Here is a 25,309-nt window from a genome sequence, read left to right as displayed (position 1 = left end):
CGGGGTCCTTGATCCTCAGGCTCTTTCTCCTGCGTTTCCTTTCAGGCTGTGGAGGCTACTTACATGGCACCCATGGGACATTTAGCAGCCCCTACTATCCTGGCCACTACCCGCCCAACATGAACTGCACGTGGGACATTGAGGTAGGAGCTGTAGGGTGCCCGTGAGAGCAGAAAGGGGGAGAGAGGGGGAGGAGGTGGAAGCGGGAGAGAGGGCAGGAGAGCTCAAGGGGGAGGGAAGACAAGAGAGAGGGCTGCTCTAGGATGGCAAGTGAGGAAGGGCAAGGAGAGGGAGATGGGCTCCCTTAGCAGCTCCCAAATAGCAAGTATCTAAAGCTTTGCAGGGTGGGACAGGGTGGAGGAGGGCTGATCTTACAGCGTCCCCAAGACTCAAATCCTAGCTCTTGATCAGCGGCCGCCTGAGGGACCTCGGGCCAGTCACCCCACCTGTCAGTGCCTCAGCTTGCTCCTGGGTAAGAGGAGAGTAACGGTGTCTGCCTCTCAGAGGTGAAGTCGCAGAATGCGCATGAGGCGTGGAGAAAGCACTTGCTGGACGGCAGCGAGACGAGAGTCTTGCCGCCCGGGCCGCCCCTCACGCCCTCTGAGTCAGCGACCCGGCTCGCCTTCCTTTCTTCGATGATGCCGGGAGGACCTCCAGCTTTCTTCAGGAATAGAAGGGTGTTTCTTGCCTCTGAGGCTAGAAGTTCTTCCAAACGTCCAACCTGAGGCCCTCCTGCTGTGTGTTCCGTATTGCCCACACGGGTCGGAGAGAAAAAACGCAGCAGTCGTGCCGTGTGCCATGGTCCCCCAGCGCCCGTGGCCAGCAGCACGCCGTGTCCCTGGGTTTAGGAGGAGGGAAGGACGCAGCAGACCCCCCAGCAGCATCTCCCTCCTTAGGTGCCCAACAACCAAAATGTGAAAGTGCTCTTCAAGCTCTTCTACTTGGTGGAGCCCAACATTCCCCCGGGCTCCTGCCCCAAGGACTACGTGGAGGTCAACGGGGAGAAGTGAGTGCCCTGGAACAGTGCCGTGCTGGAGGGGCAGGGGTGCCGCCATCCCCTCCGGATCCCCTCCTTACCCTTGACCGCCCCCTGCAGGTACTGTGGAGAGAGGCCCCAGTTTGTAGTTACCAGCAAGAGCAGCAGGATCACTGTGCGCTTCCACTCCGATCAGTCCTACACCGACACGGGTTTCTTGGCTGAGTACCTCTCCTATGATTCCAGTGACCGTGAGTACACGTCTCTAGAAGGAGGAACCTGGCTAGGGGGACTGGCCCGCAACGAACCCTCTGCTCTGTATCTTCCTAGCATTGTGCTTCCCTGAGTCTGAGATACCAGAGAATGCAAGGTGCATATCACTCCTGTGGCCTTTGGAGGGATAAAATAAAAGGCGGCCATAAATGCATTTCTTGGCAAAGGTGGGCAGGGAATGCTGGTACAGGCCGTGCCCTCGAGTCCCTGTGGGAGGCACCGGAGCCCGAGGGCCCCCGGGTTCCTTTGGGCCATCTGTGCCTGTGTTTCAGCATGGCCACGCCTCTGCCGATCCGTGCCTGTCTTTGTGGCCTTTTAGCCCCTTGGGGAATGGCAGCGTAATTCTGAGACACGGGAGAAAATCCTGGGGCAGGACTTGTCACGTGAACTACTCCGAGCTCTGAAAATTCTGCAGTCTCCACCTAAGAGATGGGGCAGTTTCTGTGGCCTTTAGTTTCCCTGTCTGCTGTGTGCAGAGAAGTTCGTCCGCATCCATGGTGACTTTTTGTGTCAGCCCCACGTCAGAGAGTAACCTTCCGGGAGACATTTTAACTACACACGAGAATCCAAATTTAAGTTAAAACGCAACAGCACGGCTCACCACCCAAAGTGTAACTGGCCGACCGAAGCCCTTTGATAAGTAACTAAGCACCGATGCAGCGCACAGGTGAAGGCCCCACCTTCCGGGCCAGGCTCACCCCCATCCACCCTCAGCTCCGTCCCCGGCCTCACGACGTCGGTTGGCGGACACAGTCCAATTGCAGAAACACGGAAATGTGGGAAAGACCTTAGAAGTAAGGAAATCTCGGGATGCCATTTGGCACTTGGATAGGATGCGTACGTCATCGATCCGCTGAGCTTCGGTTGTTCTGTGCTGGGCAGGGGGAGCCTGGCACTTGGGGCCATGTGGCCGGCAAGGACACAGGGCAGGAGAACCGAGTGCACACCCAGCCAGCCTCTCTCCACTTTGTCTGGAGCTCCCTGGGGCTTGGTCACTGGCGGTCAGGAGGGGCCCCTCGCTGTGGGTCTGCGGCTGGCCCTCCCGTGCTGGCTGTAGGTTCTAGGAACCCCACTTGCCACAGCTGGGTGGGGCTGGAAGACCCCTGCCCTCGGTGCCAACTGCAGCCCGCTCCTCTCTACACTGAGGGCTGGATGGGGAAGAGTTTTCTGTTTGGTCCTCAGTGTGGCGGTGAGGGTGGCCCCGAGGGAAGGCAGCCGGCGTGGGAGGCAGGGCTGGTGGCCGTGGACTTGAGGCCTGCCCTCTCCCTTGCAGCATGCCCGGGTAAGTTCATGTGTAGCACGGGGAGGTGTATCCAGAAGGAGCTGCGCTGTGACGGCTGGGCGGACTGCACGGACTACAGTGACGAGCTCAACTGCCGTGAGTCCCCTCTGCCCACGCCGTGTCCCGCTCCTGGATGCCGTCCCCACCCCCCACGCCCCGTGTAGACCTCACGCCCCACCCCTCCTTCCGCGGTTTGGGTATTTCTGCAGAGTAGAGTAGAGAATTTCTGCAATACCAGGCTCAGCTTCCATAGCTCGGGACGCCGGGACGCCCCAGAACCAACCCCCCCAGCAGGGAAAGGGGTCCCCAGGCAGCTGTCTGGTCGCGCCTGCTTCCCTGGGAAGCAGTGAGCAATGATTGATGTCAGAGCGAGGGCCTGGAGCCCAGCTGAATGCTACCCCGTACTCCCTTTAGAATGCAACGCCACCTACCAGTTCACGTGCAGGAACAAGTTCTGCAAGCCCCTCTTCTGGGTGTGTGACAGCATCAACGACTGTGGGGACAACAGCGACGAGCTGGAGTGCAGTGAGTGTGGGGTGGGGCTGGACCGGCCTCCCTGCGGCCCACCCTCAGCAGGGGCCGCCGAGCCACTGCTGAGTGTTGGTGCATCCCACCCCCAGGCTGTCCGGCTCAGACCTTCAGGTGTGGCAATGGGAAGTGCATCCCACAGAACCAGCAGTGTGACGGGACGGACAACTGTGGCGACGGCTCCGACGAGGCCACGTGTGCCCTCGGTGAGGCCTGGTGGGAGCAGGAAGGAAGGAAGCCGCCGTGAGCACATTCACACTGCAGGGGGTCCCAAGTTTAACAAACACAAACCACCTTAGATGTTAAGTGTGATGAGAAAGTGCGTCAGTGGGGGGAGAATCTTCCGGAAGGTGGAGAACCTTTGGCGAGGCTGGGAGGACACGGGCATGGGTGCGGATGGGTGGGACAGGCTTGATGAGGAGCATAAGGAGGATGGATCATTAGGTTTTGGTTGGGTGCTGCAGAGGAATTGATTGCCTGCCCCTTGTACTCCTTCTTGAACAGTGAGAACTGTTGCCTGCTCCAAACACACCTATCGCTGCCAGAACGGGCTCTGTTTGAGCAAGAGCAACCCCGAGTGTGATGGGAAGAAGGACTGTAGCGATGGCTCAGATGAGAAGAATTGTGGTGAGCAGGGCCGCTGCATACAGTTGTGCAGGTTGTTCACTGTGCAAGGCACATGCAGAGGTGGAACACATGCCAGTGCCTCACTCACCTAGCTCTGCCCTAGTGAGAGGGTGTGTTTGCCTGGGGGAAAGGATGACTTTGCTGATTGGCACAGAGGCACTGTGATCCTGGAGGCAGGGCCCGGGGCCGCCAGCCTGTCAGTGCCTCTGTGGCAGAGCTGACGTCCTGGCCAAGGTGCTGGGCTGGCCCCTGCTGGCCATCCTGCCTGGAGGAGAGAGGGCACAGCTTGCCAGAGCAGCCGGCAGGGTTTTGCCCCCAGCACACCCATGCTTCAGTTTGCAGCCTCGGGTGTATTTCAGAAGCGCTGGCCATAGGTTAAATCTGAGCACAGCTATAGCCGTTCTGTGATGTCACGCCACCCATCCGCTCTTTCCTCTGAGAGCTGTGCCCGTCAGCAGTCAGCAAGGAAATCTAGGCAAATGACACTCAAATTAAATCCAAGCAAACCGGCAGATGTCTGAAGGCCTCTAAATGCATTTGGACAGGGATGGGGGGGTGGGAGTGTGAGGGTTTTGGGTTTGGAAGGAGGGAGAGGGGCCGGGGGAATGTCAGTGGGGGTCTCTGAGTCTCCGAGATATTTGTAGGGGGTCCCACGAAAAGGTGACTGCCTCACACGGCCTCTTGCTGAGCGCGGGGAGGGGAGCGGGGGGCTGGTGCCCCCACCTGACTCTCTGACCTGTGCGTTTTCTGCGCCTCCCAGACTGTGGGCTGCGGTCATTCTCCAGGCAGTCCCGGGTCGTCGGGGGCACGAATGCCGACGAAGGTGAGTGGCCCTGGCAGGTCAGCCTCCATGTCCTGGGCCAGGGCCACGTGTGCGGGGCTTCGATCATCTCTCCCAACTGGATGGTGTCAGCAGCTCACTGCTTCATCGACGACAGAGGATTCAGGTGGGCCGCTGGCTGGGAGGGGTTCTCCTTGTGTTTTCTGGGCTTGGAAAGCCCCCGGTGTGTAAGTCATGCCAGGGCGGATGGCGCTGCGACAGGACCAGGAAGGGTGGCAGACCCCCCAGGATGGGGCTTAATAACAGTAATCATAAAAACAGACCCCTGTTAGGTGCGCCCTCTCCGTAAAGCAGTATCTCAGTGCCTCTCCTAACAACCTGGTTAGGCGGGTCTGGTTATGTCCCCATTTTACAGAAACGGGGGTTCAGAGAGGTCAGGGCGTGTGCTTGTGGGCGTGTAGCTGGGGAGCGGCATAGGCAGGCTCCAGCCCGGGTGTGCGGGTTCCAAGGCATGTGTGGTCGGTCTGTGCACGGGGCCGCCCCGGGACCGGTTCAGACTCACATTCACGCTCCAGCTCTGCTTGCCCAGTGGCCATGGGCTAGTGTTTCACGCTTCCTGGGCCTCGGGTTCTTCCGCAGGAACGGTGACACCGTGAGTTCTTATCCCTGGAGGCCCGAGAGTACCGTGCTCATGCACCTGAAACCCTGAGCTCTGCGCCTGGCACACAGTGCACTCTGCCCGCTGGGCCTCGGGCCCACGGGCGGGGTCCAGCCTGGCACAGGGGAGGTCACTGAGGAAGGGTCCTGCTGGCATCTCAGGAAGGGGGGGCAGGGCAGCGGGATGGGGGAGCCTGGCCAGCTCCTTGTGTCTTAGAGTCAGCCGGCCCAGGCCCTGTGGCCACTGGCCATGGAGGAAGTCTGGTGGGACAGCCTCCTCCGAGGGGAGCGGACCTTCCAGGGGCTCCCCACCCTCAGTGCCTTCTGCCGGGCACGTACCCTTCTGCCAGAGGCAGCTGTGAGAGGTGACTGGGCTGCCACAGTCACCCTCTTGCAGGGAGGAGAGAAGAAGCACCGTGAAGTCTCAGGAGAGCCAGGACCTAGCATGGCCAGGCAGGTGCACATAGGCATGCATGATGGCAGTGACGGCAGAGGTCCGGAGCGAGCAGGGTCAGGGCCGTGGTCCCCGGGGCCCTGCTGGGCTGAAGGGCAGCCTCATCCCGCCCAACTGCCCTCCCTCTTATTTTCTCACACTCTGCTCTACCCTGGGCAGAAATCATTTTGTTCCTTTTTGGGGTGATGGGAGCTTACTTAAGAATTTTGTAAAAGAAACTATCTTGGGATCCAGACGAGTTGCAGAGATAGTACGGCGTTCCCGCGTACCCTCACCCAGTTTCTCTCGCGGGCGGGGTGCGTCTGTCAGCACTGAGAACCCCCTGGGCCCTGCCATGAACACCACCGCAGGCTCTGGTGGCATCCCGTGGGGTTTATTCTCAGATCCTCTCTGCTGCAGGAGCCAGTCCACGTTACCACTTTGCACTGTTGTCCCCTGTCCCCAGTCTCCGATCCGTGACAGTTGCTCAGTCAGCCTGCTTTGTTTTTGTGATCTTGACAGTTCGGAGGCCAGGTGTCCTGTAGAATGTCCCCCCCACCCCAGTCTGGGTTTGTCTAATGTTCTTGTCATGATTAGACTGCGCTTCTGAGTGTCTGGAAAGAATATCACATGCCGTCAGCGGGCCCAGGCTACCAGCCTGACTTATCACCGGTAATGCGAGTCCTCCGCTGGTTGAGATAGTGTTTGCCAGGCTGCCTCGCGGTGAAGGCCCCCTTTCTTTATTCTTTGGAAGTGAGCCAGTTTGGAATTCTTCTGTGAGGAAGCTTTGTCCCTTCTCTTCCATTTATTTATTTAATTAGCTATTTCTATTCGTATGGACTCATGTATATTTACATTTCTTTGGATTGTAATCCAATGCCGTGATAGGACTTTGTTGCTCAGATTGTTCCAGATTCGACCATGGCACTCTCTCCCAGGTTGGCTCCTGTGTCCCTTTGATCTGCCCCCATTCTTTTGTTCTTTTGAGCCACTTCCATGCTTTCTGGCCCTACCAGGTGCTCTAGGCCTGTCTTGTATTTTCCCTGGCCCAGGCCTGGAGTGAGCCATTCCCCTCCCTGCCGCCCCCCCGCCCCGGGAATCCTGTTATCGGAGGACAGCGAGACCGAGCCCCATATCCTCAGTGTTACTGCAATCCCACTGCTTCTAGACCCTCAGCAGGGCGAGCCAGGATCTCCATGTATGGTCCCCGTGCCCTCTGTTCCTTTTCCCTCTTTCTCTTGCTTCATCACTGAATGTCTCATTTCCTCTTCCTTCATTTTCTCTTGATCATCAGTCTTACTTCTGCCAAGTGATAGTGCAGTTAATCCATTCGACACCCCATGCTGTTATTAGCACCGGGGGCAAAGATGAATAAGCCTTCTTCTCCGCACTTCCCAGGCTTCCCAGGCTGGGGGGACGAGATACATGACACATGCTCATGCACGCACACGTACATGTGCACACGGCAAGTGCTGTGTGGGAACTGTGCACAGGTTACCTGGGCCCGGCGTGTGGGAGTTGAGAACTCCCCCCTGGGCCCGGGATGGAGACTTAAGAGTGCCTCTGTGAGCAGGGGTGTCTGGTGTGAGTGTTGAAACCTGAGAGTGTTTGCAACTGGACAAGGTGACGCAGACCTTCCAGACAAAGAAGGGTGTGAGCAGAGGCAGGTGGGTGTGAAGTGTGCAAGGATCTGGAGTGCAGTTACTTTGGACACATTTCTGAGTTGGCAGGTGCTCGCAGGGTGTTGCTGTGGTTAAGAGTATAGGCTGCCTGGGTTCAGTCCTGTCCACGACTTATTAGCTGTGTGATCTTGGGCAAGTTACTTAGTCTCTCTGTAGTCTGAGTCCTCATCTAAGAATGGGCAGCCCTACATTGACGGGCTGCCTGGGGGATGAAATGACTTGACGTGTCAGCACTGAGAAGAGAGCTTGGCGTGGCTACCACCAGTGCCCTCCGAACCCCACGGCAGCCCCCGGGGCGCCTCAGTGGCTGGACCTTCACACTTGGTCTCTCAGTTGCTGGTGAGCGTGTGTACCTTCAACGACTAGAGACTAAGTCTGCTCAAAGAGTCGAAGGCTGTCCTCGACCGAGGAATGTGGACTGGAGAGAAAAGACCATCCTGGCAGGCTTAATGTGAGGAAGCTTCGAGAAAGAGGGGCTGGGGTTACTGGGTGAATGGGGCTGGCAAGGGGGTGGGGGCACGGGGCTTAGCATGGGCGCAGGGTGACAAAGGGATGTCTGTAGCGGGTGATGAGATCACAGACAGATGGTGCCAGAGGGGAGGAGGATGACTCTCCCACCCTGTCCCCCCACCCCACCCATCCCATCCTTTCAATCGCCGGCCCTTGCCTGCTAAATATCCCAGACCATCTCTACTCTTTCCCCCTCACATTGCTGCTGCCCTCTAGCAGCTGCAGCGCCCTCTACCTGATCACCCTCTTGCTTCTCAGCATGCCTGCCTGTCTCCACAAGGTGGGAGTGGTCTTTCCAAAGAGCTAATCTGATCCTATCAACCCCTTGCTCGGGGTAACTTGTAGGATAAAGCAGAAAAGGAGTAACATGACCAACAGGGCCACATTCTCTGGCCCGTGCCATCTCTCCAGGCTCAGTCTCCTGTCCTGCCCTCACACCTTCCGTATTTTCAATTTCGGGGGGTATCTAAACATTCCCTTGGCTCTCTGTGGTCTTGCTGCTTTCTCCCCCACCTGCAGGCTTTGACTAGCCAAGTCCTATTTGATCTCCAAGGCCTTGTTCATGACATGCTTCCTCTCCCCGCCACCCGCCTCCCACCCCATACTCTGCCATAGCCTGCTGCCCATCATTCTGGAGGTCACCCATGCTGGGCTGTCATGGGTGGTTTTCATGGCTCCCTCCCCGAGGACGCGGTACACTTGGAGGTTAGGTCTCATGCAGTTCCTGGAACACCATAGATGGTTGGGAGAAGTCAGAAAGGGTAAGGCAGAATTAATGCAGATACAGAATGCCTGGCTGATCTGGTGGGTCTTGGAATCATTTCAGGCTGTTGAAAACGGCTCTCACAAAAGAAGTTTTCAGGAAGTTCTCATCTGGTAGCAACAGATTAAAAAGAGCAGAGGCAAAAAGACCGGTTTGGAGGCTAGTGCTGCCGTCTGGGTGTGAGGTTCTGCAGGGAGGTGGTAGCAGGAACGGAGAGGAGGGGATAGGGGCGCGGGCTAGCGGAGGGCGGGGCTGGCGGGGGGCGGGGCTAGCGGAGGGCCGGTGAGCTGGGCTTCAGGGGCAGGGGGAGAGAGACAGTGGAGGAGGAGGTAAGGTTCAGAGCCCCGAGGAGAGAAGGCGCCGTGCCAGGACATTTTAGCACTGGCCACTTCACTAGCCTCTTGACTCTCTTGATAGGCTAGATAAAGTGAAGCTGATCTTCGTGCTTTTCTTCCTCATGCAGACTTTCTATTTTAAAGATAGACTTTTCCCAATTTTTTATTTTGAAAAATTGTCAAACCTACAAAAAAGTTGCAAATATAATGAAGGAAAAAATGACAATGAATACCCTCGTACCCTTTATCTACATTCACTACCTGTTGAATTTGACCACATTTGTTTTATTTCTCTCTCTTTACACATGCACGTTTTTCTGAACTGTCTCCGAGTTGGGTGCAGCCATGATGACACCTGTCCCCAAGTACCTCAGCTCGTGTCTCCCAACAACGAGAGCTCCCCCCCATACCCACAATATGGGAATCACCTCCAGAAACAACAGTGTGGACACAGTACTAGTGGCAAGCACGTCTTTCATGCTTCAGGTGTCCCCCAGTGACCCCGATATTGTCTTTTGTAGCCTTTTCTTTTTTTTAACTCTAGGATCCAGTCAAGGGTTGTGCTCTGTATTAGTCCTTAGTTTTCTTTAGTCTCTTAAATTTATTTATTTATTTATTTATTTATTTATTATTATTTTTTAAACATTTTATTTATTCATTTGAGACAGAGAGATACAGAGAGAGAGAGAGTGAGAGAGCATGAGTAGGGGAGAGGCAGAGGGAGAGGGAGAAGCAGGCTCCCAGCCGAGCCAGGAGCCAGATGTGGAGCTCGATCCCAGGACCCTGGGATCATGACCTGAGCCCAAGGCAGATGCTTAACCATCTGAGCCACCCAAGCGCCCCTAGTCTCTTAAATTTAGAACAGTTCCCCAAAACCTTTATTTTTTAAAAAATTTATTATTATTTTTTAGGCATTGCATGTTTGAAAAGTCCAGGCTGGTTATTTTGCAGAATGTCTCTCAGTTTGGATTTTTTGATTGTTTTTTCATGGTTAGAGTTAGGTTAAACTTTTTTTTTTTCCCGGAGAACACTATATAGGTGATGCTGTGTCCTAGCCCATTGGTGGGAATGGCTGGGAGGATAGTCTGATCACTTGGTTAAGGTGTGGTCCACGGCTTTCATCCATTATAAGTGTGCCCCCCCCCCCTTGTTATGAATAATCTTGGATGACACTTTGAGTCAGTGTGAATATCATGTTGTTTCTCTTTGGAGAGGGAGAGAGAGAGGAGCGGGGAGGGGCAGAGGGAGAAGGAGAATCTTAAGCAGGCTCCATGCCCAGTGTGGAGCCTGTTGTGGGACTCGATCTCACGACCCTGAGATCATGACCTGAGCCAGAATCAAGAGTCACACGTTCAACTGACTAAGCCCCCTAGGAGCCCCCCTGGCAATCTTTTACCCAGTGTTTTTAGCATCCATCGATGATTCTTGCTGGTGTTGGTTATTGCCAAGGTAGATGCGAAATGCGATTTCTTGTTATATTGTTTCTTCTGTATTTATTAGCTAGTGTTCTTCTGTAAAGAGTGGCTTTCCTTCTGCCCTTACAGATTCAGGATGGACTCATGGATTCCCCTCCCCCTTTTATATTACTCAGCATGCACAGTACTTTAATCCTGTTGTTCATTTTGATGTTTGGATGGTCCTGATAACTGACTCAATGATTGTTTGAGCACTCACGTGCTTACTTCTGGTAAAACAAAATGTTCCAAGGTTGCTTTATGCCTTCCGTGCTTCAGACCTGAAATCAACCATTTCTCCAGGGAGCCTTGGTTCCTTTTAATGGAGAAGAATATATAGAAACCAAGTTCTGGGTGTTATTGGGGATGTCATTGCTTTGGGGCCATTTTTTTTGGAGAAATCCTGAGCTTTGATTGCTACCTCTGATTGCACTCCCTCCTCCCCTACTCCCTTTGTATCTCCCTTTTCCCACACCAGAAATTGGCTCCCAGCAATGGCAGTGTGTTATCTTTACTCGTGCAGTACCCCAGTATACATGATACAGTTCGGAATTGCTACACTTGTCCCACCACCAACGGCAAACCTAGTAGATGAAGTTCAGTCTACTTTCCAATTCATTTTGTTCTTAGAACACGTACCACTGTGTTAAAAAAGTATTTGTGCTGAGTTCTGTGTTTTTCTTTCTGTGAAAGATCACATCGCTAAGAAATGTGTTTTTGGTAATCAGATTAAAAATCTATTACAAGAGGGAAACAAGGAGGTACAGGGGGCTGAGTGCTGTGGGCGGCTGAGGAGCCACGCAGAAGCCACAGCCCCGTCCACGGTCCGGGCAGTGGCAGGTCCGTGCTCAGGCAGCTGTGCGGCCCCTCTCGCAGCTACTCTGACCACACGCTGTGGACCGCCTTCCTGGGCCTGCACGACCAGAGCAAGCGCAGTGCCACCGGGGTGCAGGAGCTCGGCCTCAAGCGCATCATCGCCCACCCGTTCTTCAACGACTTCACCTTCGACTATGACATTGCCCTGTTGGAGCTGGACAAGCCGGCCGACTACAGCAGCTCCGTGAGGCCCATCTGCCTGCCCGAATCGTCGCACAGCTTCCCCGCCGGCAAGGCCATCTGGGTCACGGGCTGGGGCCACACCCAGGAAGGAGGTGAGCGGGCGCGGGGGTTGGCTGGTGGGGGGAGTGGGGGGCGGGGCTGGCGGCCGCTGGGCCGCCCCCCCTTCTCTCTGCCTGGCGGGGCCGGGTTGTTCAGGAGTGAAGTGCAGGCTGGGCTCCGGCCGCTGAACTTATCTGAGTGACCTTGGCGGTTGCTTAAACTCTGAGCCTGTTTCTTCACCTGTGAAGTGAGGGTAAGACACCTTCCCACATGGTGCTCCGTGAACGTAAGGACACTGGTGGGAGCGCTGTGTGACGCAGGGGGGCCTGGCAAGCTGGGCCCGTGTCAGGTCCTGGGGCGGGAGCCCCGCCTCCTCGGCCCTTCTGCCTCCATCTGAAGGCACGTTCGTTGGTCAATGGCAAAGGGGAAAAATCAATTATCATAGTGCGACAGCACACTGTGGCAAATCTGTAGAATAGATAGAGAAAATAGGGAAAGAACCCGACTTAACACAACCCCGGAGCCGCTGCGTGGTGCTTTCCGTCGCTCTCCTGTTTCTCGTTTCCCACACCCCGTTCCCACGCCGAACGTCCGATCTGTCCCCGGTCGCCCAGTTCCTTGAGCATTTGTCAGCCACGGGCAGTGGGGTTGTGTCCGGAGATTTGCTAGTGAGGTCACTGCCGTGGAAGAGCCTGGAAGGGGGTCCTGGCCGTTGCACAGGCCGGTCGGGGCGCCACGGCCCGGCTCAGCCTCGTCCGCCCTCCTGCCCCCCCCCCCCCAGGCTCGGGCGCGCTGGTCCTGCAGAAGGGCGAGATCCGCGTCATCAACCAGACGACCTGTGAGAGCCTGCTCCCGCAGCAGATCACCCCGCGCATGATGTGCGTGGGCTACCTCAGCGGCGGCGTGGACGCCTGCCAGGTGCGCGCGGGGCGGGGCCCGAGGTAGGGGGCGGGGCCCGCGGTAGGGGGCGGGGCCCGAGGTAGGGGGCGGGCCCAGGGCGCGGGCGCGGGCGCGGGCGGGCACTCGAACAACGAGGCGCTGGTCTCCCCGCAGGGCGACTCCGGGGGACCCCTGTCCAGCGTGGAGGCCGACGGGCGGATTTTCCAGGCCGGCGTGGTGAGCTGGGGTGACGGCTGCGCTCAGAGGGACAAGCCCGGCGTGTACACGAGAATCTCTGAATTTCGGGACTGGATTAAAGAGCAGACTGGGGTGTAGATGCAGGGGCCATCGTTGGGCCACCCCAACGTGCACACCTGCGGGCCAAGGACAGGATCGCTAACAGCACCCCTGACTTGAGCTCCCCAGAACCCAGACTGTGAACGGAATCCCCAGGACTCTGGAGAGGGTGACTCGGCCTGGAAAACTCCTCTCTTCCCTCACCTCCGAAGCAGAGGATGGGAGGTGGGGAGGGAGGACACTGGCAGTGCCAAGGGGCACAGGCTTGAAGACACAGCCTCTCCCCTCCAGTCCCAAACTGGGCTGAGGCTCGTCCGGACAATCTGTGGGCTCTGCCTCTCTGATACAGGAGCGTTTGTAATGTTGCTTTGGGACCCCTACGAGGGGCTGGTGGGGGCACTGTGGGCTCCTAGGGTCACACTGTTCAGGAGACCCAGGCCAGAGGACCTTGGAAGACACATGGGTCTAAAATTTGAATTTTTACCAGCTCCTAGGGTGGGCTTCAGTGTATGTATTTGTGTGTATGAGTAAACTGTTTTTAGGTACATTTTTTTTTCTCACTGGACTTGATGGGCTCTCCTTCCTCCTAGCCCCAGTTGCAAGCAGTAAACTGGGTTTAAATTCCCATCAGCACAGACCCTGGAGTCAGGCTAAGAGCAGAGGCCACAGTGCCCTGTGGCCTTCTCCAGGCCAGCAAGGGATGCTATGTTTTGCCTCTGAGACCAAGACCTGGTGCCCTGAAAGGAGGGGTGTGCAGGGCAGAGGGGGGCTGGCGGTGAGGCATGAGGTGGGAAGGGTGTGCAGTAGCTGCCCAGCCTGGGCACCCTAGGACAGGGAGGAGCTGTGTGTCCCAGGAAGAAAGGAGGAGGTGGGGCTTTCCCTCGGGCAGGGAGGTGATCAAGTGAGTTCTGTGTACGCGTGTGTGTGCTTGTACACGCAGACATGAGGGTAGGCACGATGTCGAGGCTGTCCAGTGTGGGCTGAGCAGATGGTCCCTGAGCCTTGCAGGAGGGATGGTGCTTTGCTTAATGTTCTCACATCTCCAGTGTACCTTTGATTTTTACTTATTAATTTAAAATATTCTCTCTCCTTGCTTGGAGTGACACAGAATGACAGCATCAGTGATCTAGGGAGGGCTTAGGGAGTTCTTGAAGGGACATTTGAGAACCTTCTGTATGCCAAGGCACTATCCGGGCTGGGGCTAGGGGCAAGAAGGGGCTTAGGAAGAGAAATCAGATGGCCAGTGTCATGAACAAAGACGGCGTGGTCTTTGCTCATCACCATATCCCTGGCTCAGGCCTGGCTCCTAGAAGATGCTAATACATACTTGTTAAATCAACAGTCTTTGCCCTCCAGGAGTTTTGGGAACGGAAGGGAGGAAAACGCAGTTTGATTGGAGCAATCTGGACAGAGCTCTAGGAGGAGATCAGCTGCTGCTTTGATTTTAGCCTGAATGTTTTACTTTCTGGAGGGAGGGGAAGTTTTGTCTTCACACCTGTGCAGGCGTGCGTGTTAGATTTTCCTTCCAGGGAAGGGAAAGAGCAACCATTCTTTACCAAGGCGTGCCAAGTAGAAGAAAGAAGAGGTCGTCAAGACTCTAGCCGGCATTCAGGGAGAGGCTTTGCCTGTGCTCCGCTTCCCGAGTACGCACAGCCCTCAGGCCGCCAGCCTGGCCCAGGTGTAGAAGCGGTTGCCCACACAGTGGGGTTTGGGAGGCCAGTCCGTGCCTGCCTGTAGCATCCGCCTTCTCCCACCATGGCCTAACCTGGGCTTGAGAACTCCCTCCCCAGAGCAGCAGCACCAGCTGGGAAGGCTCCTGCTTCACCCACACTTGCATCAGAAACTTTGGGGCGGGGCCCTGTAGTCTGCACATTAGCAAGTTGTTCCATGTGATTCTGACCTACCACCGTTTTAGCAGTGTGTCCACGGGCTAACAGCATCAGCCTCACGGGCGCCCAGGGCAGTGGCGTGCAGGTACGTCCTGCACTTTGGCCCTGTCCTAGAAGCCTCAAACATTTGATGCCCGGAAGCTCAAGGAAGTGTCAGTTCTTTTAAAAAGACCGTGGAGCCAAATCCATTTACTCCTGACTGGAGATAAGACTAGCCTAAGAATCCTTAAGTAATGGGAAGTCAAGCCCATCACTTTGAGGCTCCTTAGTCTCCAAAGATCCATCTCTCTGGTTCTCCCCAACTACCCTGAACCTCAATTGTTTTAGCCACCAACCAAAAACATTTAAACTAAAGTTTAGTGAGTGTTTAATCCAATCGCATGGACGGGGGGTTCTGATCCAGACATAGATTCTGCAGAAATAACAGTGAGTTTGGATGAGTTAGGATGGACTTTATAGACAATGAGCCCAGTTTGGAAGTCTTCCGAGACCCAGAGCCCAGAACCCATACAGCGGGGAGGGAAGTTGTCCAGCCACTAGGGGGCAGCGCGGGATTTCCCTTCTGGGCGGCGGACCCAGCTGGGCTTGTTGCAGTCACGGGGGAGGGGCCTGCCCTCTGCTTCCTGGGGTGGGCTGCGGTTAGGTGAGGTGGGATGGGGAAGGCCCCCAGGTCCACCCGTTCTCAGAAGGCTGCCTTCTGCTGCTTTCTAATCGCTTTTTAGGTCCTGGGGCCCCTTTAGTACCCTCGCCCCTAATCTGCAGTCAGGACCGCTGGCCCTCAGACACTGGGGCCTGGAGGACAGACATTCCCAGGACAGAGTCGAAGACAGTTTTGAGCTGAGAAGAGAGGTCACCTCTGTGGGTAGGAGGGACATGCTCTCACTGAGAGTAGCAAGCAAGTGTGAAACATCGTCCTATGACACACTGTTGGCAGATAGCTGTGACATACGGGCAGGTATGTTCTTACACACACACACACACACACACACACACACACACATTTGCGGGGAGGAGCAGGATGTGCGTTTTAGGGACCAAGGTCCCAAATAGAATATGTCACAGGAATATGACCTGGCTGTTACACCAGGACTCCCTCTCCCTGCCCAGGGGCTCTGGGGTGCCTACAGTCTCGAATTTAAGGGGGCTCTACCTTTTGGAGATGAAATGATGCTTTTCGCTTTTCTAGGCTTGGAGTCATGGGTGTATGTGTGCGTGCATGGGTCAGGTACGTGGGTGTCTTGCACACCTGCACCCACACGGAAGGGGAATTGGATCTTTAAGTCAGTGGTTCGCAGACATTTGAATTTCTTGGAACTGTGAAGTCATAAGAGTACATGGGCCCAACAGATCTCCCACTTAATGATGAGCGCCTTCGAAGTGTTCTACATGCTTTACTTGTTCTTATTTAATTTAAACCTCACTATGGTCATTCCCATTGTACAGACAGAAACCCACGGCGCTAAGAGTTTAAATCATTGCCCAAGATCCCACACTTAGGACCTGTTGGATCTAAGACTTGGGTGCTGGTGATCTGCTCGTACTCTTAGGCACTGGCCTACCAGGAACTATGTATTGTTCAGACAGCATCATTTCCTAAAGAAAGGAAATTGTAACACAATTCACAGAGAATGAAGGTAGGCCGCATGCGTCCCCGTTGCTTTTGGGAATTCTGATGAACCTGGTCACGAGCCCTTTGTGCCACACGGCCTATTTTCTGGGCCGGGGCTTTGCCAGCCTGGGTAGAATGTTGCCACTGATGGGGTCCCTGGGCTCCACCTAGCTGCCAGGCCATCTCAGTTTGCCCAGTAAGAGTGGTTGGTTGAGAAGGGCACCTGGGTGGCTCAGTCGTTAAGCGTCTGCCTTCAGCTCAGGTCATGATCTCAGGGTCCTGGGATCGAGCCCGCATCGGGCTCCCTGCTCAGTGGGGAGCCTGCTTCTCCCTCTCCCTCTGCCTGCCTCTGTGCCTACTTGTGCTCTCTCTCTCTCTCGCTGTCAAATAAATGAATAAAATCTTAAAAAAAATAAAAAAAAGAAATGACAAAAAAAAGAGTGGTTGGTTGAGGGAAGGAAGGAGGTGGGGGATAACCACTGTCTCAGAATAGGTGCCTCTGGTCACTGGGTCATTCCTCAGGGTGACCATCAGGAAGAAAGCTGGCAAAACCACCAAGTACCACTGAGAATGACGGGACCAAACCCCAAAGCAGGAATGGGAGTATTTGTCACCTGCTTTTACCTCTTGGCATGACCTAGAAGATGGTTCAAACTGTCCTTCCACAAGATGACCAGCACTGGCATTGACAACAGGATGTCGGAGAGGTTTTGAGCAAGTGGCCATTGCTCTGGGCCTGTGGGGGGTGGAGGACAGGCTCCCCTCGGGGATGAGCCCTTCTCAGCTGGTGGCAGAGACAGGAGATGAGAGGGAGCTGCCGCGGGATGTCAGGAAAGCGGGAGTGAGCTGGCCGCAGGCCCTGGCTGAATGTACAGGGAGGCCTCGGTCTGGATTTATTATCTGTTCCCTGCCCCTCAAAGAAAACCCCTGAAGAAAGAGCAGCTTTGACTCTCAGATGAGCACCTGTCCATCACACGAACTGCTTTGGTGCTCAGATAGGGCCCCAGTGATGACATATTTTGATGAAGAAATCCTCTCACTCAGGATTTCAACTGGTTTCGCTCTCCTTTTTCTGTTTCCCTCCTTTTCTTCTCGAGAGGGGTGTATACTCCCAAGTTCCATCGTCCTGTGTCTGCAGCTTAGAGACCGTGTATTTATTCTATCCCCTCACCTCTGATTTTTTCCTAAAAAGTCCCCATCCAGAGCTGTTTCCAGGCGTCGGCAGGATCCATTCCATGGTCTGTCTGTTCCATTGTTGCAGGCTCTTCCGCCGGGAGGAGGCATGTGTGTATTTTCCTGGGATGTAAACCTAACTTTCCCTGCCCCTTGGCTCTCCGGGCCTCCCTTCCACTGCACATGTCCTTCACCTTGGAGGTCATCACTGTTTCCCTGCCCACACCCTTGTGATCAAGAATAACTCCATCTCCGTGCCAGACCCCTCCTCTGGAACTTCATATGGACTTGCTTAACTCAAAAAGGAAATTCTTAGCCTGTGCTCTTTTTCCAGAGAGCTGCGGGAACACAGTGGCTGTGCGTGTGGTGGTGGTGGTGGGGTTACTGGGAGAGGGAGGCTGGGGGCAGGGGAGGACGAGGGCCAGTAGAGAAGGGGAGAGAAGCTCTCTCTCCACACAGAAGTATGTTCAGAATAGTTCCCAGAATAAACGGTATGGGATACCTCTTTGAATTTCATAATATAAATACCGTCCAAATGCCTATGAGGACTGCAGAAATGTACAGAAGCAGACGAGAAAAACTTGGCATCTTCGAAACCTCTGACTTGCAAAAAGTGGTAACAAGCTTATTTACGTAAGCCAGCCAGAGGAAAGGGTGAAGAAAGAAGTCATTCATTAATTCAACAAGCTTTCGCAGGGGACCACTCTGCCCTTTGTGACTGGGGAAAGGGCAGTTGATGGAGGAGGGGGGTCTACCTCAGGCTCCTCCGGCCCCGGCCTAGGCAGACACTTGGGAAGCACGTCCTGAAGCCGTCCAGGGCCTGCAGGGAGTTCCCATTCCTTGCAGGTGTGAGGTCACCTGCCTGGGCAGGGGAAACGGGTCTATGCCGGGGGGCCTTTCCAGTTCGTGCCAGGACCTTCAATTGATCAGTGGGAACCATTTCCTGGGAAAACAAGGGCCTGAGGGTCCCCCTCTCAGAACCGGGAGAATATCACCACTCAGGCTCACAGTTGGAAAGAACCTTAAAGGACATCTAAGCCAGGGGCACCAAGGTTAGGCGTCCGACTCTTGATTTCAGCTCAGGTCATGATGGGCTCCACGCTGGACATGGAACCTGCTTAAGATTCTCTTGCTCCCTCTGCCCCTTCCCCCACTTGCTCTCGTGCTTGTACTCTCTCTCTCAAAATCAATAAATAAATTAAAAAAAACAAAAACAAAACCCAGTTCATCTAGGCCAATCCGCAGCAGGGCAGAGACAGGCTTCCGGTGCCTAGGAACTTGTCCCTCCACCTGTCTTCGTACACCTGTCCTGCCAAATGGTGTCACAAGCTATCTTGATGTCTGTCTCTCCCGTCGCTGGATGTCGGCGCTGGATAGGCTCTGGCAGATCATCTGCTCCAACAATATATAAGAAGTGTCAGTAACAACCAGCAGTGTGTGCTGAGTGTCCATATAGATCACCCCACTGCACCCTCCTCAAGGTCCTGTGAAGTATATTTTCTCATTACCATTTACATGAGCGGAAACTGAGGCCTGGAGGTGCACTGTATCTTGCTCAAGGTTCCTCAGTGATCGGAGAGGAAGGTTGCAAACCCAGTTGCTGGTCTCCTAAGCCTGTGCAATTAATCCTGCACTGCCGTCTAGAACCAAGGTACTCTCCACTTGAAGCTTTGAGATGCTGGGTCCAGGCAGGACCTCCCTTGCCAGGTAATAAACTCACTGGCTTAGGTACCATGTGGAAAAGGCTAAAAGGAACTTTCACTAGCTGGACTCTGAAATGGCTCCCTCAGCATTTAAAAGTCTTTCCCATTCCCATTTCCCTTCAGCCCCTGGGCATTTCCCTTTCTCAGGGGCCAGACCATCTGCTTTTTCTTATTCCCCTGCCTGGGGCCAGTGTGGACTGGAGGGAGAAAACATTTCCTTGAGGCCTGGGAAGCAGAACTCCTTGTTCTGACCTGTGGTTCAGAAAAATCCTCCTCTGCCCCTCATCTTGCCCCCCTAGGCCATGCATTTCTGCTGAATGCTGGTTGCCTTTTGGGGAGGCTTAAGTGAAGGGCAGCAGAAGCCCAAAGTGATGGGGGCACCTCAGCTTGGAGCAGTGAGTGGAAAGGAGGATGGATAGAAATTCTGTTGGACTGTGGAACGTGTACTTGGTGAGCCAGGGAAATCTCCCTTGCTCATATTTTTCCATCTCAAAGACCCACAAATGGAGCCTGTGGTCCCGGGGCGGGTGAAAATATTCCTGGATCACCAATGACGGAGATTTTCACTGGGACCTGAGGGAATATAGCAACCAGAGCTGTAAAGACAATTCCGTTTTGTTCTAGTTCAAAGGCTTTTGAGAAATAAAAAAGGAGTTAATAGTTTGGACCGTTGCCCTGAGTATTTATTTTAGACAAAAGCTTTTTAATCTGGTTTAAAAATATTTTGTTCAGTTTAAGGTTAAGGGCAAAGAGATTATTTTGAACCTAGGCGCTGGGGCTTACTTTGGCAAGAGCAGTAGGGGGCGCTCACACATCACATTTCCTAAGACCAGTCGCTGAAGAAGCAGGAGTAGAGGTCCCGAAGGAAGTTTTGGGCAGTTCACCTCTCTCCACCGCGTCCCTCCCATCCAATTTATGACGAGTCTCGGCGAAGCATAGATGTAGAACTCCTGCGTCCCCATGCATGGAAACACCGGGTTTGGACACCACCGTGAAGGTGCTTTCCAGTGGCCTCGCTGCTGACCCCTCACCCCCAGGTGTGAATACCCGGGGCAAGGGCAGATTGTTAGCTGTCCCCCCACCACCCCCCTCCAAGCACACCGCGGGAGAACTCACTGTACTTTACGGACACTGGCAGGCGCTTTTAAGTCCCACAAGTATTTCCCGAGCTCCTGAGCTGGATGGCCTATCTCTGTAGGTGGAGCGAGTCTCATTTGTATGACCTTGGACTCTGTGAAGGGTTGGAATCACGCAGGAGTCCTTGGCAGACTCCTGGGCTGGAGCAGGTTTATGGGAGGCCAAAGGAATTTGGGATCACGGTCAGTGCTGGGGGGAGCTGAGCATTTTCTTTTCGCTCTTCTTGGGGCCCCAAGAAGCTCCCCAGATCACCATTGCAGAGCACGGATTTCATCCCATCTAATGTACCTGGAAACATTTCACATCTCAAGTTTTTCTTCCAAGATTAAATAATTTTAACCCCTTCAGGTTTCCCTCACTACTTTCTAGCTTTTCAGTCATGTTCACATCAAGTACCACGGAAGCTGATGAATGGTTCATGATTAGGAGTTTCTTCATTAATGAAAGTGAAAATGACAGAGGTAGGAAGTATGTTGAGGTTGATATTGTACTTTTTTTAAATTAACTGTAACCTGACAGAATGCCATTTTTAAAAAAGATTTTATTTATTCATTTGACAGAGAGAGAGAGCACAAGCAGGCGAAGGGGCAGAGGGAGAAGCAGACTTGCGCTGAGCAGGGAGCCTGATGGTGGGGCTTGATCCCAGGACCTTGGGATCATGACCTGAGCCGAAGGCAGACGTTTAACCGACTGAGCCACCCAGGCGTCCTCAGAATGCCATTTTTATGGACCCATTTCCATGGTATGTACATTCATACCTCATTTATTTATTCAAAGGATAGTTACTGACTTCTTACTCTGCGCCAGGCCTGTTCTAGGCACTGGGCATAAGTGTGATGATTCTGAATACCTCGGGAGGAAGGCAGGGCTTAGGGAAGTTAAGTGACTTGCTCACATGCTGTACTCAGAATTTTCCGACTCTGCACATAGCACTGTCCTGTCTGTGTCCTATCACGGGAGGGAAGAAAAGAACCTTAGAAAGGTAGGAGCAGAACCGAATGTTCCGTAAAAACTTTATCAATGCCCAGCTACTCACAGATGAGTTTCTGGCTCTGGAAAGGTAAGCATATTTGTTCCATGTTCCTGTCACCCTAGATTAACATTATTTGGGACTGAGTCTGAATTGGATTCAGCCTTGGCCTCCCCAGATATTTTTCATTCTTCTTGGGATCAGTGATCCTCTTCTATGTTGTTCTTATTCATGGGACTGCATTATAGATAACTTCTGGGAAGCAAGGATCAAACTGTCATGTCTACACTGAGGACAGGTTATACAACTTATTTAACATACTTAAAGATGGCCTGTTGCAATGGTGTGTGGGGAGAACCAGGGAGACGGCCAGCCAGCGTTCCAAGGTTTAGGAACTCCAGTGCTGAGTGTGGAGTTGTTGGCTGGGGCATCTGGTTCCCACTGGAGGCTGGGGTTGCTGGGCAGAACTGAGCTGCTGGGTTTTCCTTTGCTCCCGGCTCCGCTCATCCTCTCCACCCCCACTCCCAACCTACACTTTATGGTGGGAGAGGAGCTGGAAAATCCACTGACGCATATTAAGAGCTGGGATAAACCAGTGACTATGAGTGAAAGAGTCCAGGTGGGAAGGGAATCAGCCAGCTGGGGAAAAACCTGCACCTGGTGCCTGAAAACAGAGGCAAGAAGGGGTTGGATTTTGTTTGGCTCTGGGATGGTGTTGTTGCTGACAGTAAGGGGGGTGTGTGAGAAGGGTAATGTCACGCTCATTTTTACTGAACATGAAAGGGCTTTCTGTCCCAAGTGCTCCAGTGGGGAGGCTCAGGGCCCCGTGGCCCCTTGAGGGAGGGTCTGGTAGCTGTCCTGGGAAGGGGGCACTGGAGTGGGCAGGACTGATGGTTACAGAAGCGCTCCAATGACGTAGGGAGGAGCGGAGCTACAGCGGTACCCTCAGCCTGAACAGAGGCCCCCCCTTTCCTGTTACCCTTCCTTTCCAGTGTGTGTGTATGTCTGGGGGCACTTACAACGTGCAAGGCAAAGTTGGAACTAACTCTTCCCCAGAGCTAACCTGGGCTGGTCTCTTTCTTCTGGGACCACAGGGGACTCCCTGCTATGTCCATGGGAGGCCTGGGATGCTGTGGGACCACAGTCTGGTAGAAAGGATGCACAAATGTACCTGGCTCATACCGGGCACTAGTGGGCCATCAGAGCTTACATCTTCTATGCATATGCACATTTCCCTGTTTCGACCGCATCCTTTTCCTAACACTTCCCTGCTGCGGCTCTTTAAAAGGCGCCTAATAAGATCTTCCAGGGCAGTGATGTCTAGCTTTTCACCTGTCAGATAGTTCTTGAGGAAGAGAGTCTAAGAAAAGCCACTTGATGTTTACAGGATGAAGGCAGAGCACGTACTTGTGGAGTACATCTGCACACACAGGGGGTGTGTAGTCGGTCCTCCTACAGGAAAGGATGCGTCCACCTATGTGACACAGAGGGCTTTTAAATGGCACCTTAAACTCCCAAAGCATCCTCAAATTTGGATATAGAGGAGCTCAGCTATACAAAAAAAATGAGAACCTACAACTGCTGCCGGTGTGTGGCTTTAAGCTCAGTTCCTAACTCAGAGCAACCTGCTTCTTGGCTTGCTCTGAGTTTGCTCAGGAAGACGGATTTTATGCCTGGAAACAAACCTCCTTCATGCGGTTTCTGTTCCACTTTTCAGTCTCCGTAGCATTGCCTCTTCTGCCTTGGCTTCTTCCCACAGAGGCCTCAAACCAGACTCCATGTGGGTGGGGACCCCGGCCTGCCTGCTGTCAACATGCCAAGCAGGGACACACCTGGCTCAGCCCTTGCTCTTCCCTCCCCTCCTTAGACCTTTACTTCCGTGCCGTTCTCACTCTGGCCATCCTACCTGCAATCGCTCACGTGCCCACCAACACACACTATTTACCCTGTTTATTGTTGGGCAGACCCCCCTCCCCAATCCTTTCCCCACCAAGAATAGAAACTCTACAAGAGCAAGATTGCTGGTGTTCTGCTCGAGGCTGCAACCTGCAGTGCCGAGAACAGTGTCTGGTGTAGCAGACATTTTATATTTATTGAAGGGAAGTAGGAGGAGGAATGATAAGCAGCAGAGGGAATTAGGATATGAGAAAGGTCTCTGAACTTTCAACCCCACCAACCTGGTTCAGGACAAGCGGAGTGCTGCTCCAATGGGCCACCCAGCTGAGTAACTTTATTTGCACCACTGTTCCTAGAGGAGAAACATCTCTCCTCAGCCTTGATCTGAGCTCAACTCTGGAACCTTGCTGAGAACTTTTCCTAACTCTCGTCCTATGTTCCCTAGGACACAGGGTTCCCCCCTCAAAAACAAAGGGAGGCCGCCTAAGAATTTGATGAGGTCAAGTACAATAGGCCTTGGAATAGAGCAGACACCGTCCACTGTTCAAATGAGGCCTGGTCTTAAAATCACAGGCCCACTTCTCACCAAATCTGTTCCCCAACCCCTACGCACCCCCCTCCCTCTAGCCACACTCCAGTTACCTTCCTTTGGGCTCTTCTCTAAAATCCTGAAGTAATTTCTAAGTGATCTCAGTTAAGTCTCTATGCTTTCCCTCTAATCTTTGATTGTTCTTAATCTTTTTAGAGCAAGCCTTAATTGTTTCTCTGCCTAAAAATGTGAGATGGTTCTCTATTTCCTACCAAATCTGGTTCAACTTCTTAAGGCCTTCTCTGATCTAGGTCCAGTCTGTAACATTTTCTTCCACTCTTCCCACTGAGGGATCTTTAATGCTCGGCAAATTAAGCTACTTTCATTCCCTGGACATTTTACCTCCTAGGCTCAAATGTTGTTTCCTGGAGTGGCCCCCTTTTCTTCCCATTTCTGCTGTACCAGTCCTAGACCTCTTTTCAAGGAAGATCCAGCTCAACTGTTGCCTCCTCCATGTTGCCTTCCCTGATCCCTCCAGCCAGGTCTTTTCCTCCTTCAAATTTGCAAAGCACACTATTGGGTGTTTCTCTCATGGCAATCAGTTATTTTTATTTTAGTTTTCTTTACTTCATAAGCCATAATCTCCTAAAGTCAGACTTCAGGAAGTCCCGATCTAATGTGGGAAGCTCTGGGAAAGCTTCTTTAAGAACTGATATGTAGGGATGGACTTGATGAGTAAACCAGACAAAGGGAGAAAAATGACAGGGCCAGTGTTTTAGAGAACAATTTGGGGAAATTTTGACGACTGATGGCAGTTCTTCTCAGGATTAAAGTGAATATTCAGGGGCGCCTGGGTGGCTCAGTCGTTAAGTTCTGCCTTCAGCTCAGGTCATGATCTCAGGGTCCTGGCAGCCTGCTTCTCCCTCTCCCTGCCACTCTGCCTACTTGTGCTGTCAAATAATAAATAAAATCTTAAAAAAAAAAAAATCACAATGCTAGACCTGGCAGGAGAACAATTCTGGTTTCTCTTCCAATCATCCTATCTGGGAAGCCCACACATATACAGGCTCTAACAATTCAAGACCTCTGAGGCTCCAGCCCTGGAGATTTCTGAGGGCATCTAATGCTTTTCTATAATGGGTAGGCAGGGCACACACCACCTATGTGGACCATAGATTATTACTTTCCCTGCTTGTCTCAATGGGTTTTTGAACACCACTAAAGGTGCTAGCATTTTATTTTTCAGTAAATTCTACACCTAACGTGGGACTCAAACTCACAACCCTGAAGAGTCACATGCTCTATAGACTGAACCAGTCAGGCTCCCTTTTATAAGCTGTAAAACATACCGAAAAGGAATTTTTACTTATCTTGTAAGGTAGACTCATTTGCATTCAATAAAAAATTCTGTTCCTGGACAAAAGTTATCATGCACACAAGTCCTACCATGAACTATTGATGCTTGGATGGCCAAAGAGAGTATACCTGTTTTAGTCCCTATTTTAAAATGGTCTACATGCCAAGGATGTGGATGCAGCTAGAGTATTATGCTAAGCGAAATAAGTCAGAGAAAGACAAATACCATGATTTCATTCACACACGGAATTTAAGAAATGAAACAGATGAACATGGTGGGGAAGGAGAGGCAAACCTACAGAGAACACACTGAGGGCTGCTGGCAGGGAGGTGGCGGGGTGGGGGGGTGAGGGGTGTTAAGGACGGCACCTGTGATGAGCACTGAGCGTTGTATGTAAATGATGAACCACTAAATCCTACAACTGAAACTATTATTACACTGTATATTAACTAATTTAAATAAAAACTTGAA

General features: G+C 53.2%; 1 protein-coding gene across 1 annotated transcript in view; it reads left to right on the top strand.

The window, feature by feature from the left end:
• ST14 (ST14 transmembrane serine protease matriptase) overlaps positions 1-13,122 on the top strand; it is a 39,889-nt gene extending 26,767 nt beyond the window's left edge. Inside the window, exons 9-19 of the mRNA XM_036086283.2 lie at positions 46-143; positions 897-1,006; positions 1,097-1,227; positions 2,523-2,627; positions 2,946-3,056; positions 3,152-3,265; positions 3,564-3,686; positions 4,447-4,633; positions 11,178-11,452; positions 12,181-12,317; positions 12,453-13,122. Of these exons, the coding sequence (XP_035942176.1) occupies positions 46-143; positions 897-1,006; positions 1,097-1,227; positions 2,523-2,627; positions 2,946-3,056; positions 3,152-3,265; positions 3,564-3,686; positions 4,447-4,633; positions 11,178-11,452; positions 12,181-12,317; positions 12,453-12,614 (1,553 nt within the window). The 3' untranslated portion in view covers positions 12,615-13,122. The remainder of the gene's footprint in view (positions 1-45; positions 144-896; positions 1,007-1,096; positions 1,228-2,522; positions 2,628-2,945; positions 3,057-3,151; positions 3,266-3,563; positions 3,687-4,446; positions 4,634-11,177; positions 11,453-12,180; positions 12,318-12,452) is intronic.
• The last annotated feature ends 12,187 nt before the right edge of the window (positions 13,123-25,309 follow it).

Source organism: Halichoerus grypus, chromosome 11 (genome assembly GCF_964656455.1).
Source record: "Halichoerus grypus chromosome 11, mHalGry1.hap1.1, whole genome shotgun sequence".
NCBI classification, from domain to species: Eukaryota; Metazoa; Chordata; class Mammalia; order Carnivora; family Phocidae; genus Halichoerus; species Halichoerus grypus.
The sequence above is the reverse complement of the archived record's forward strand: the minus strand, read 5'-3'. Positions and strand labels throughout refer to the sequence as shown.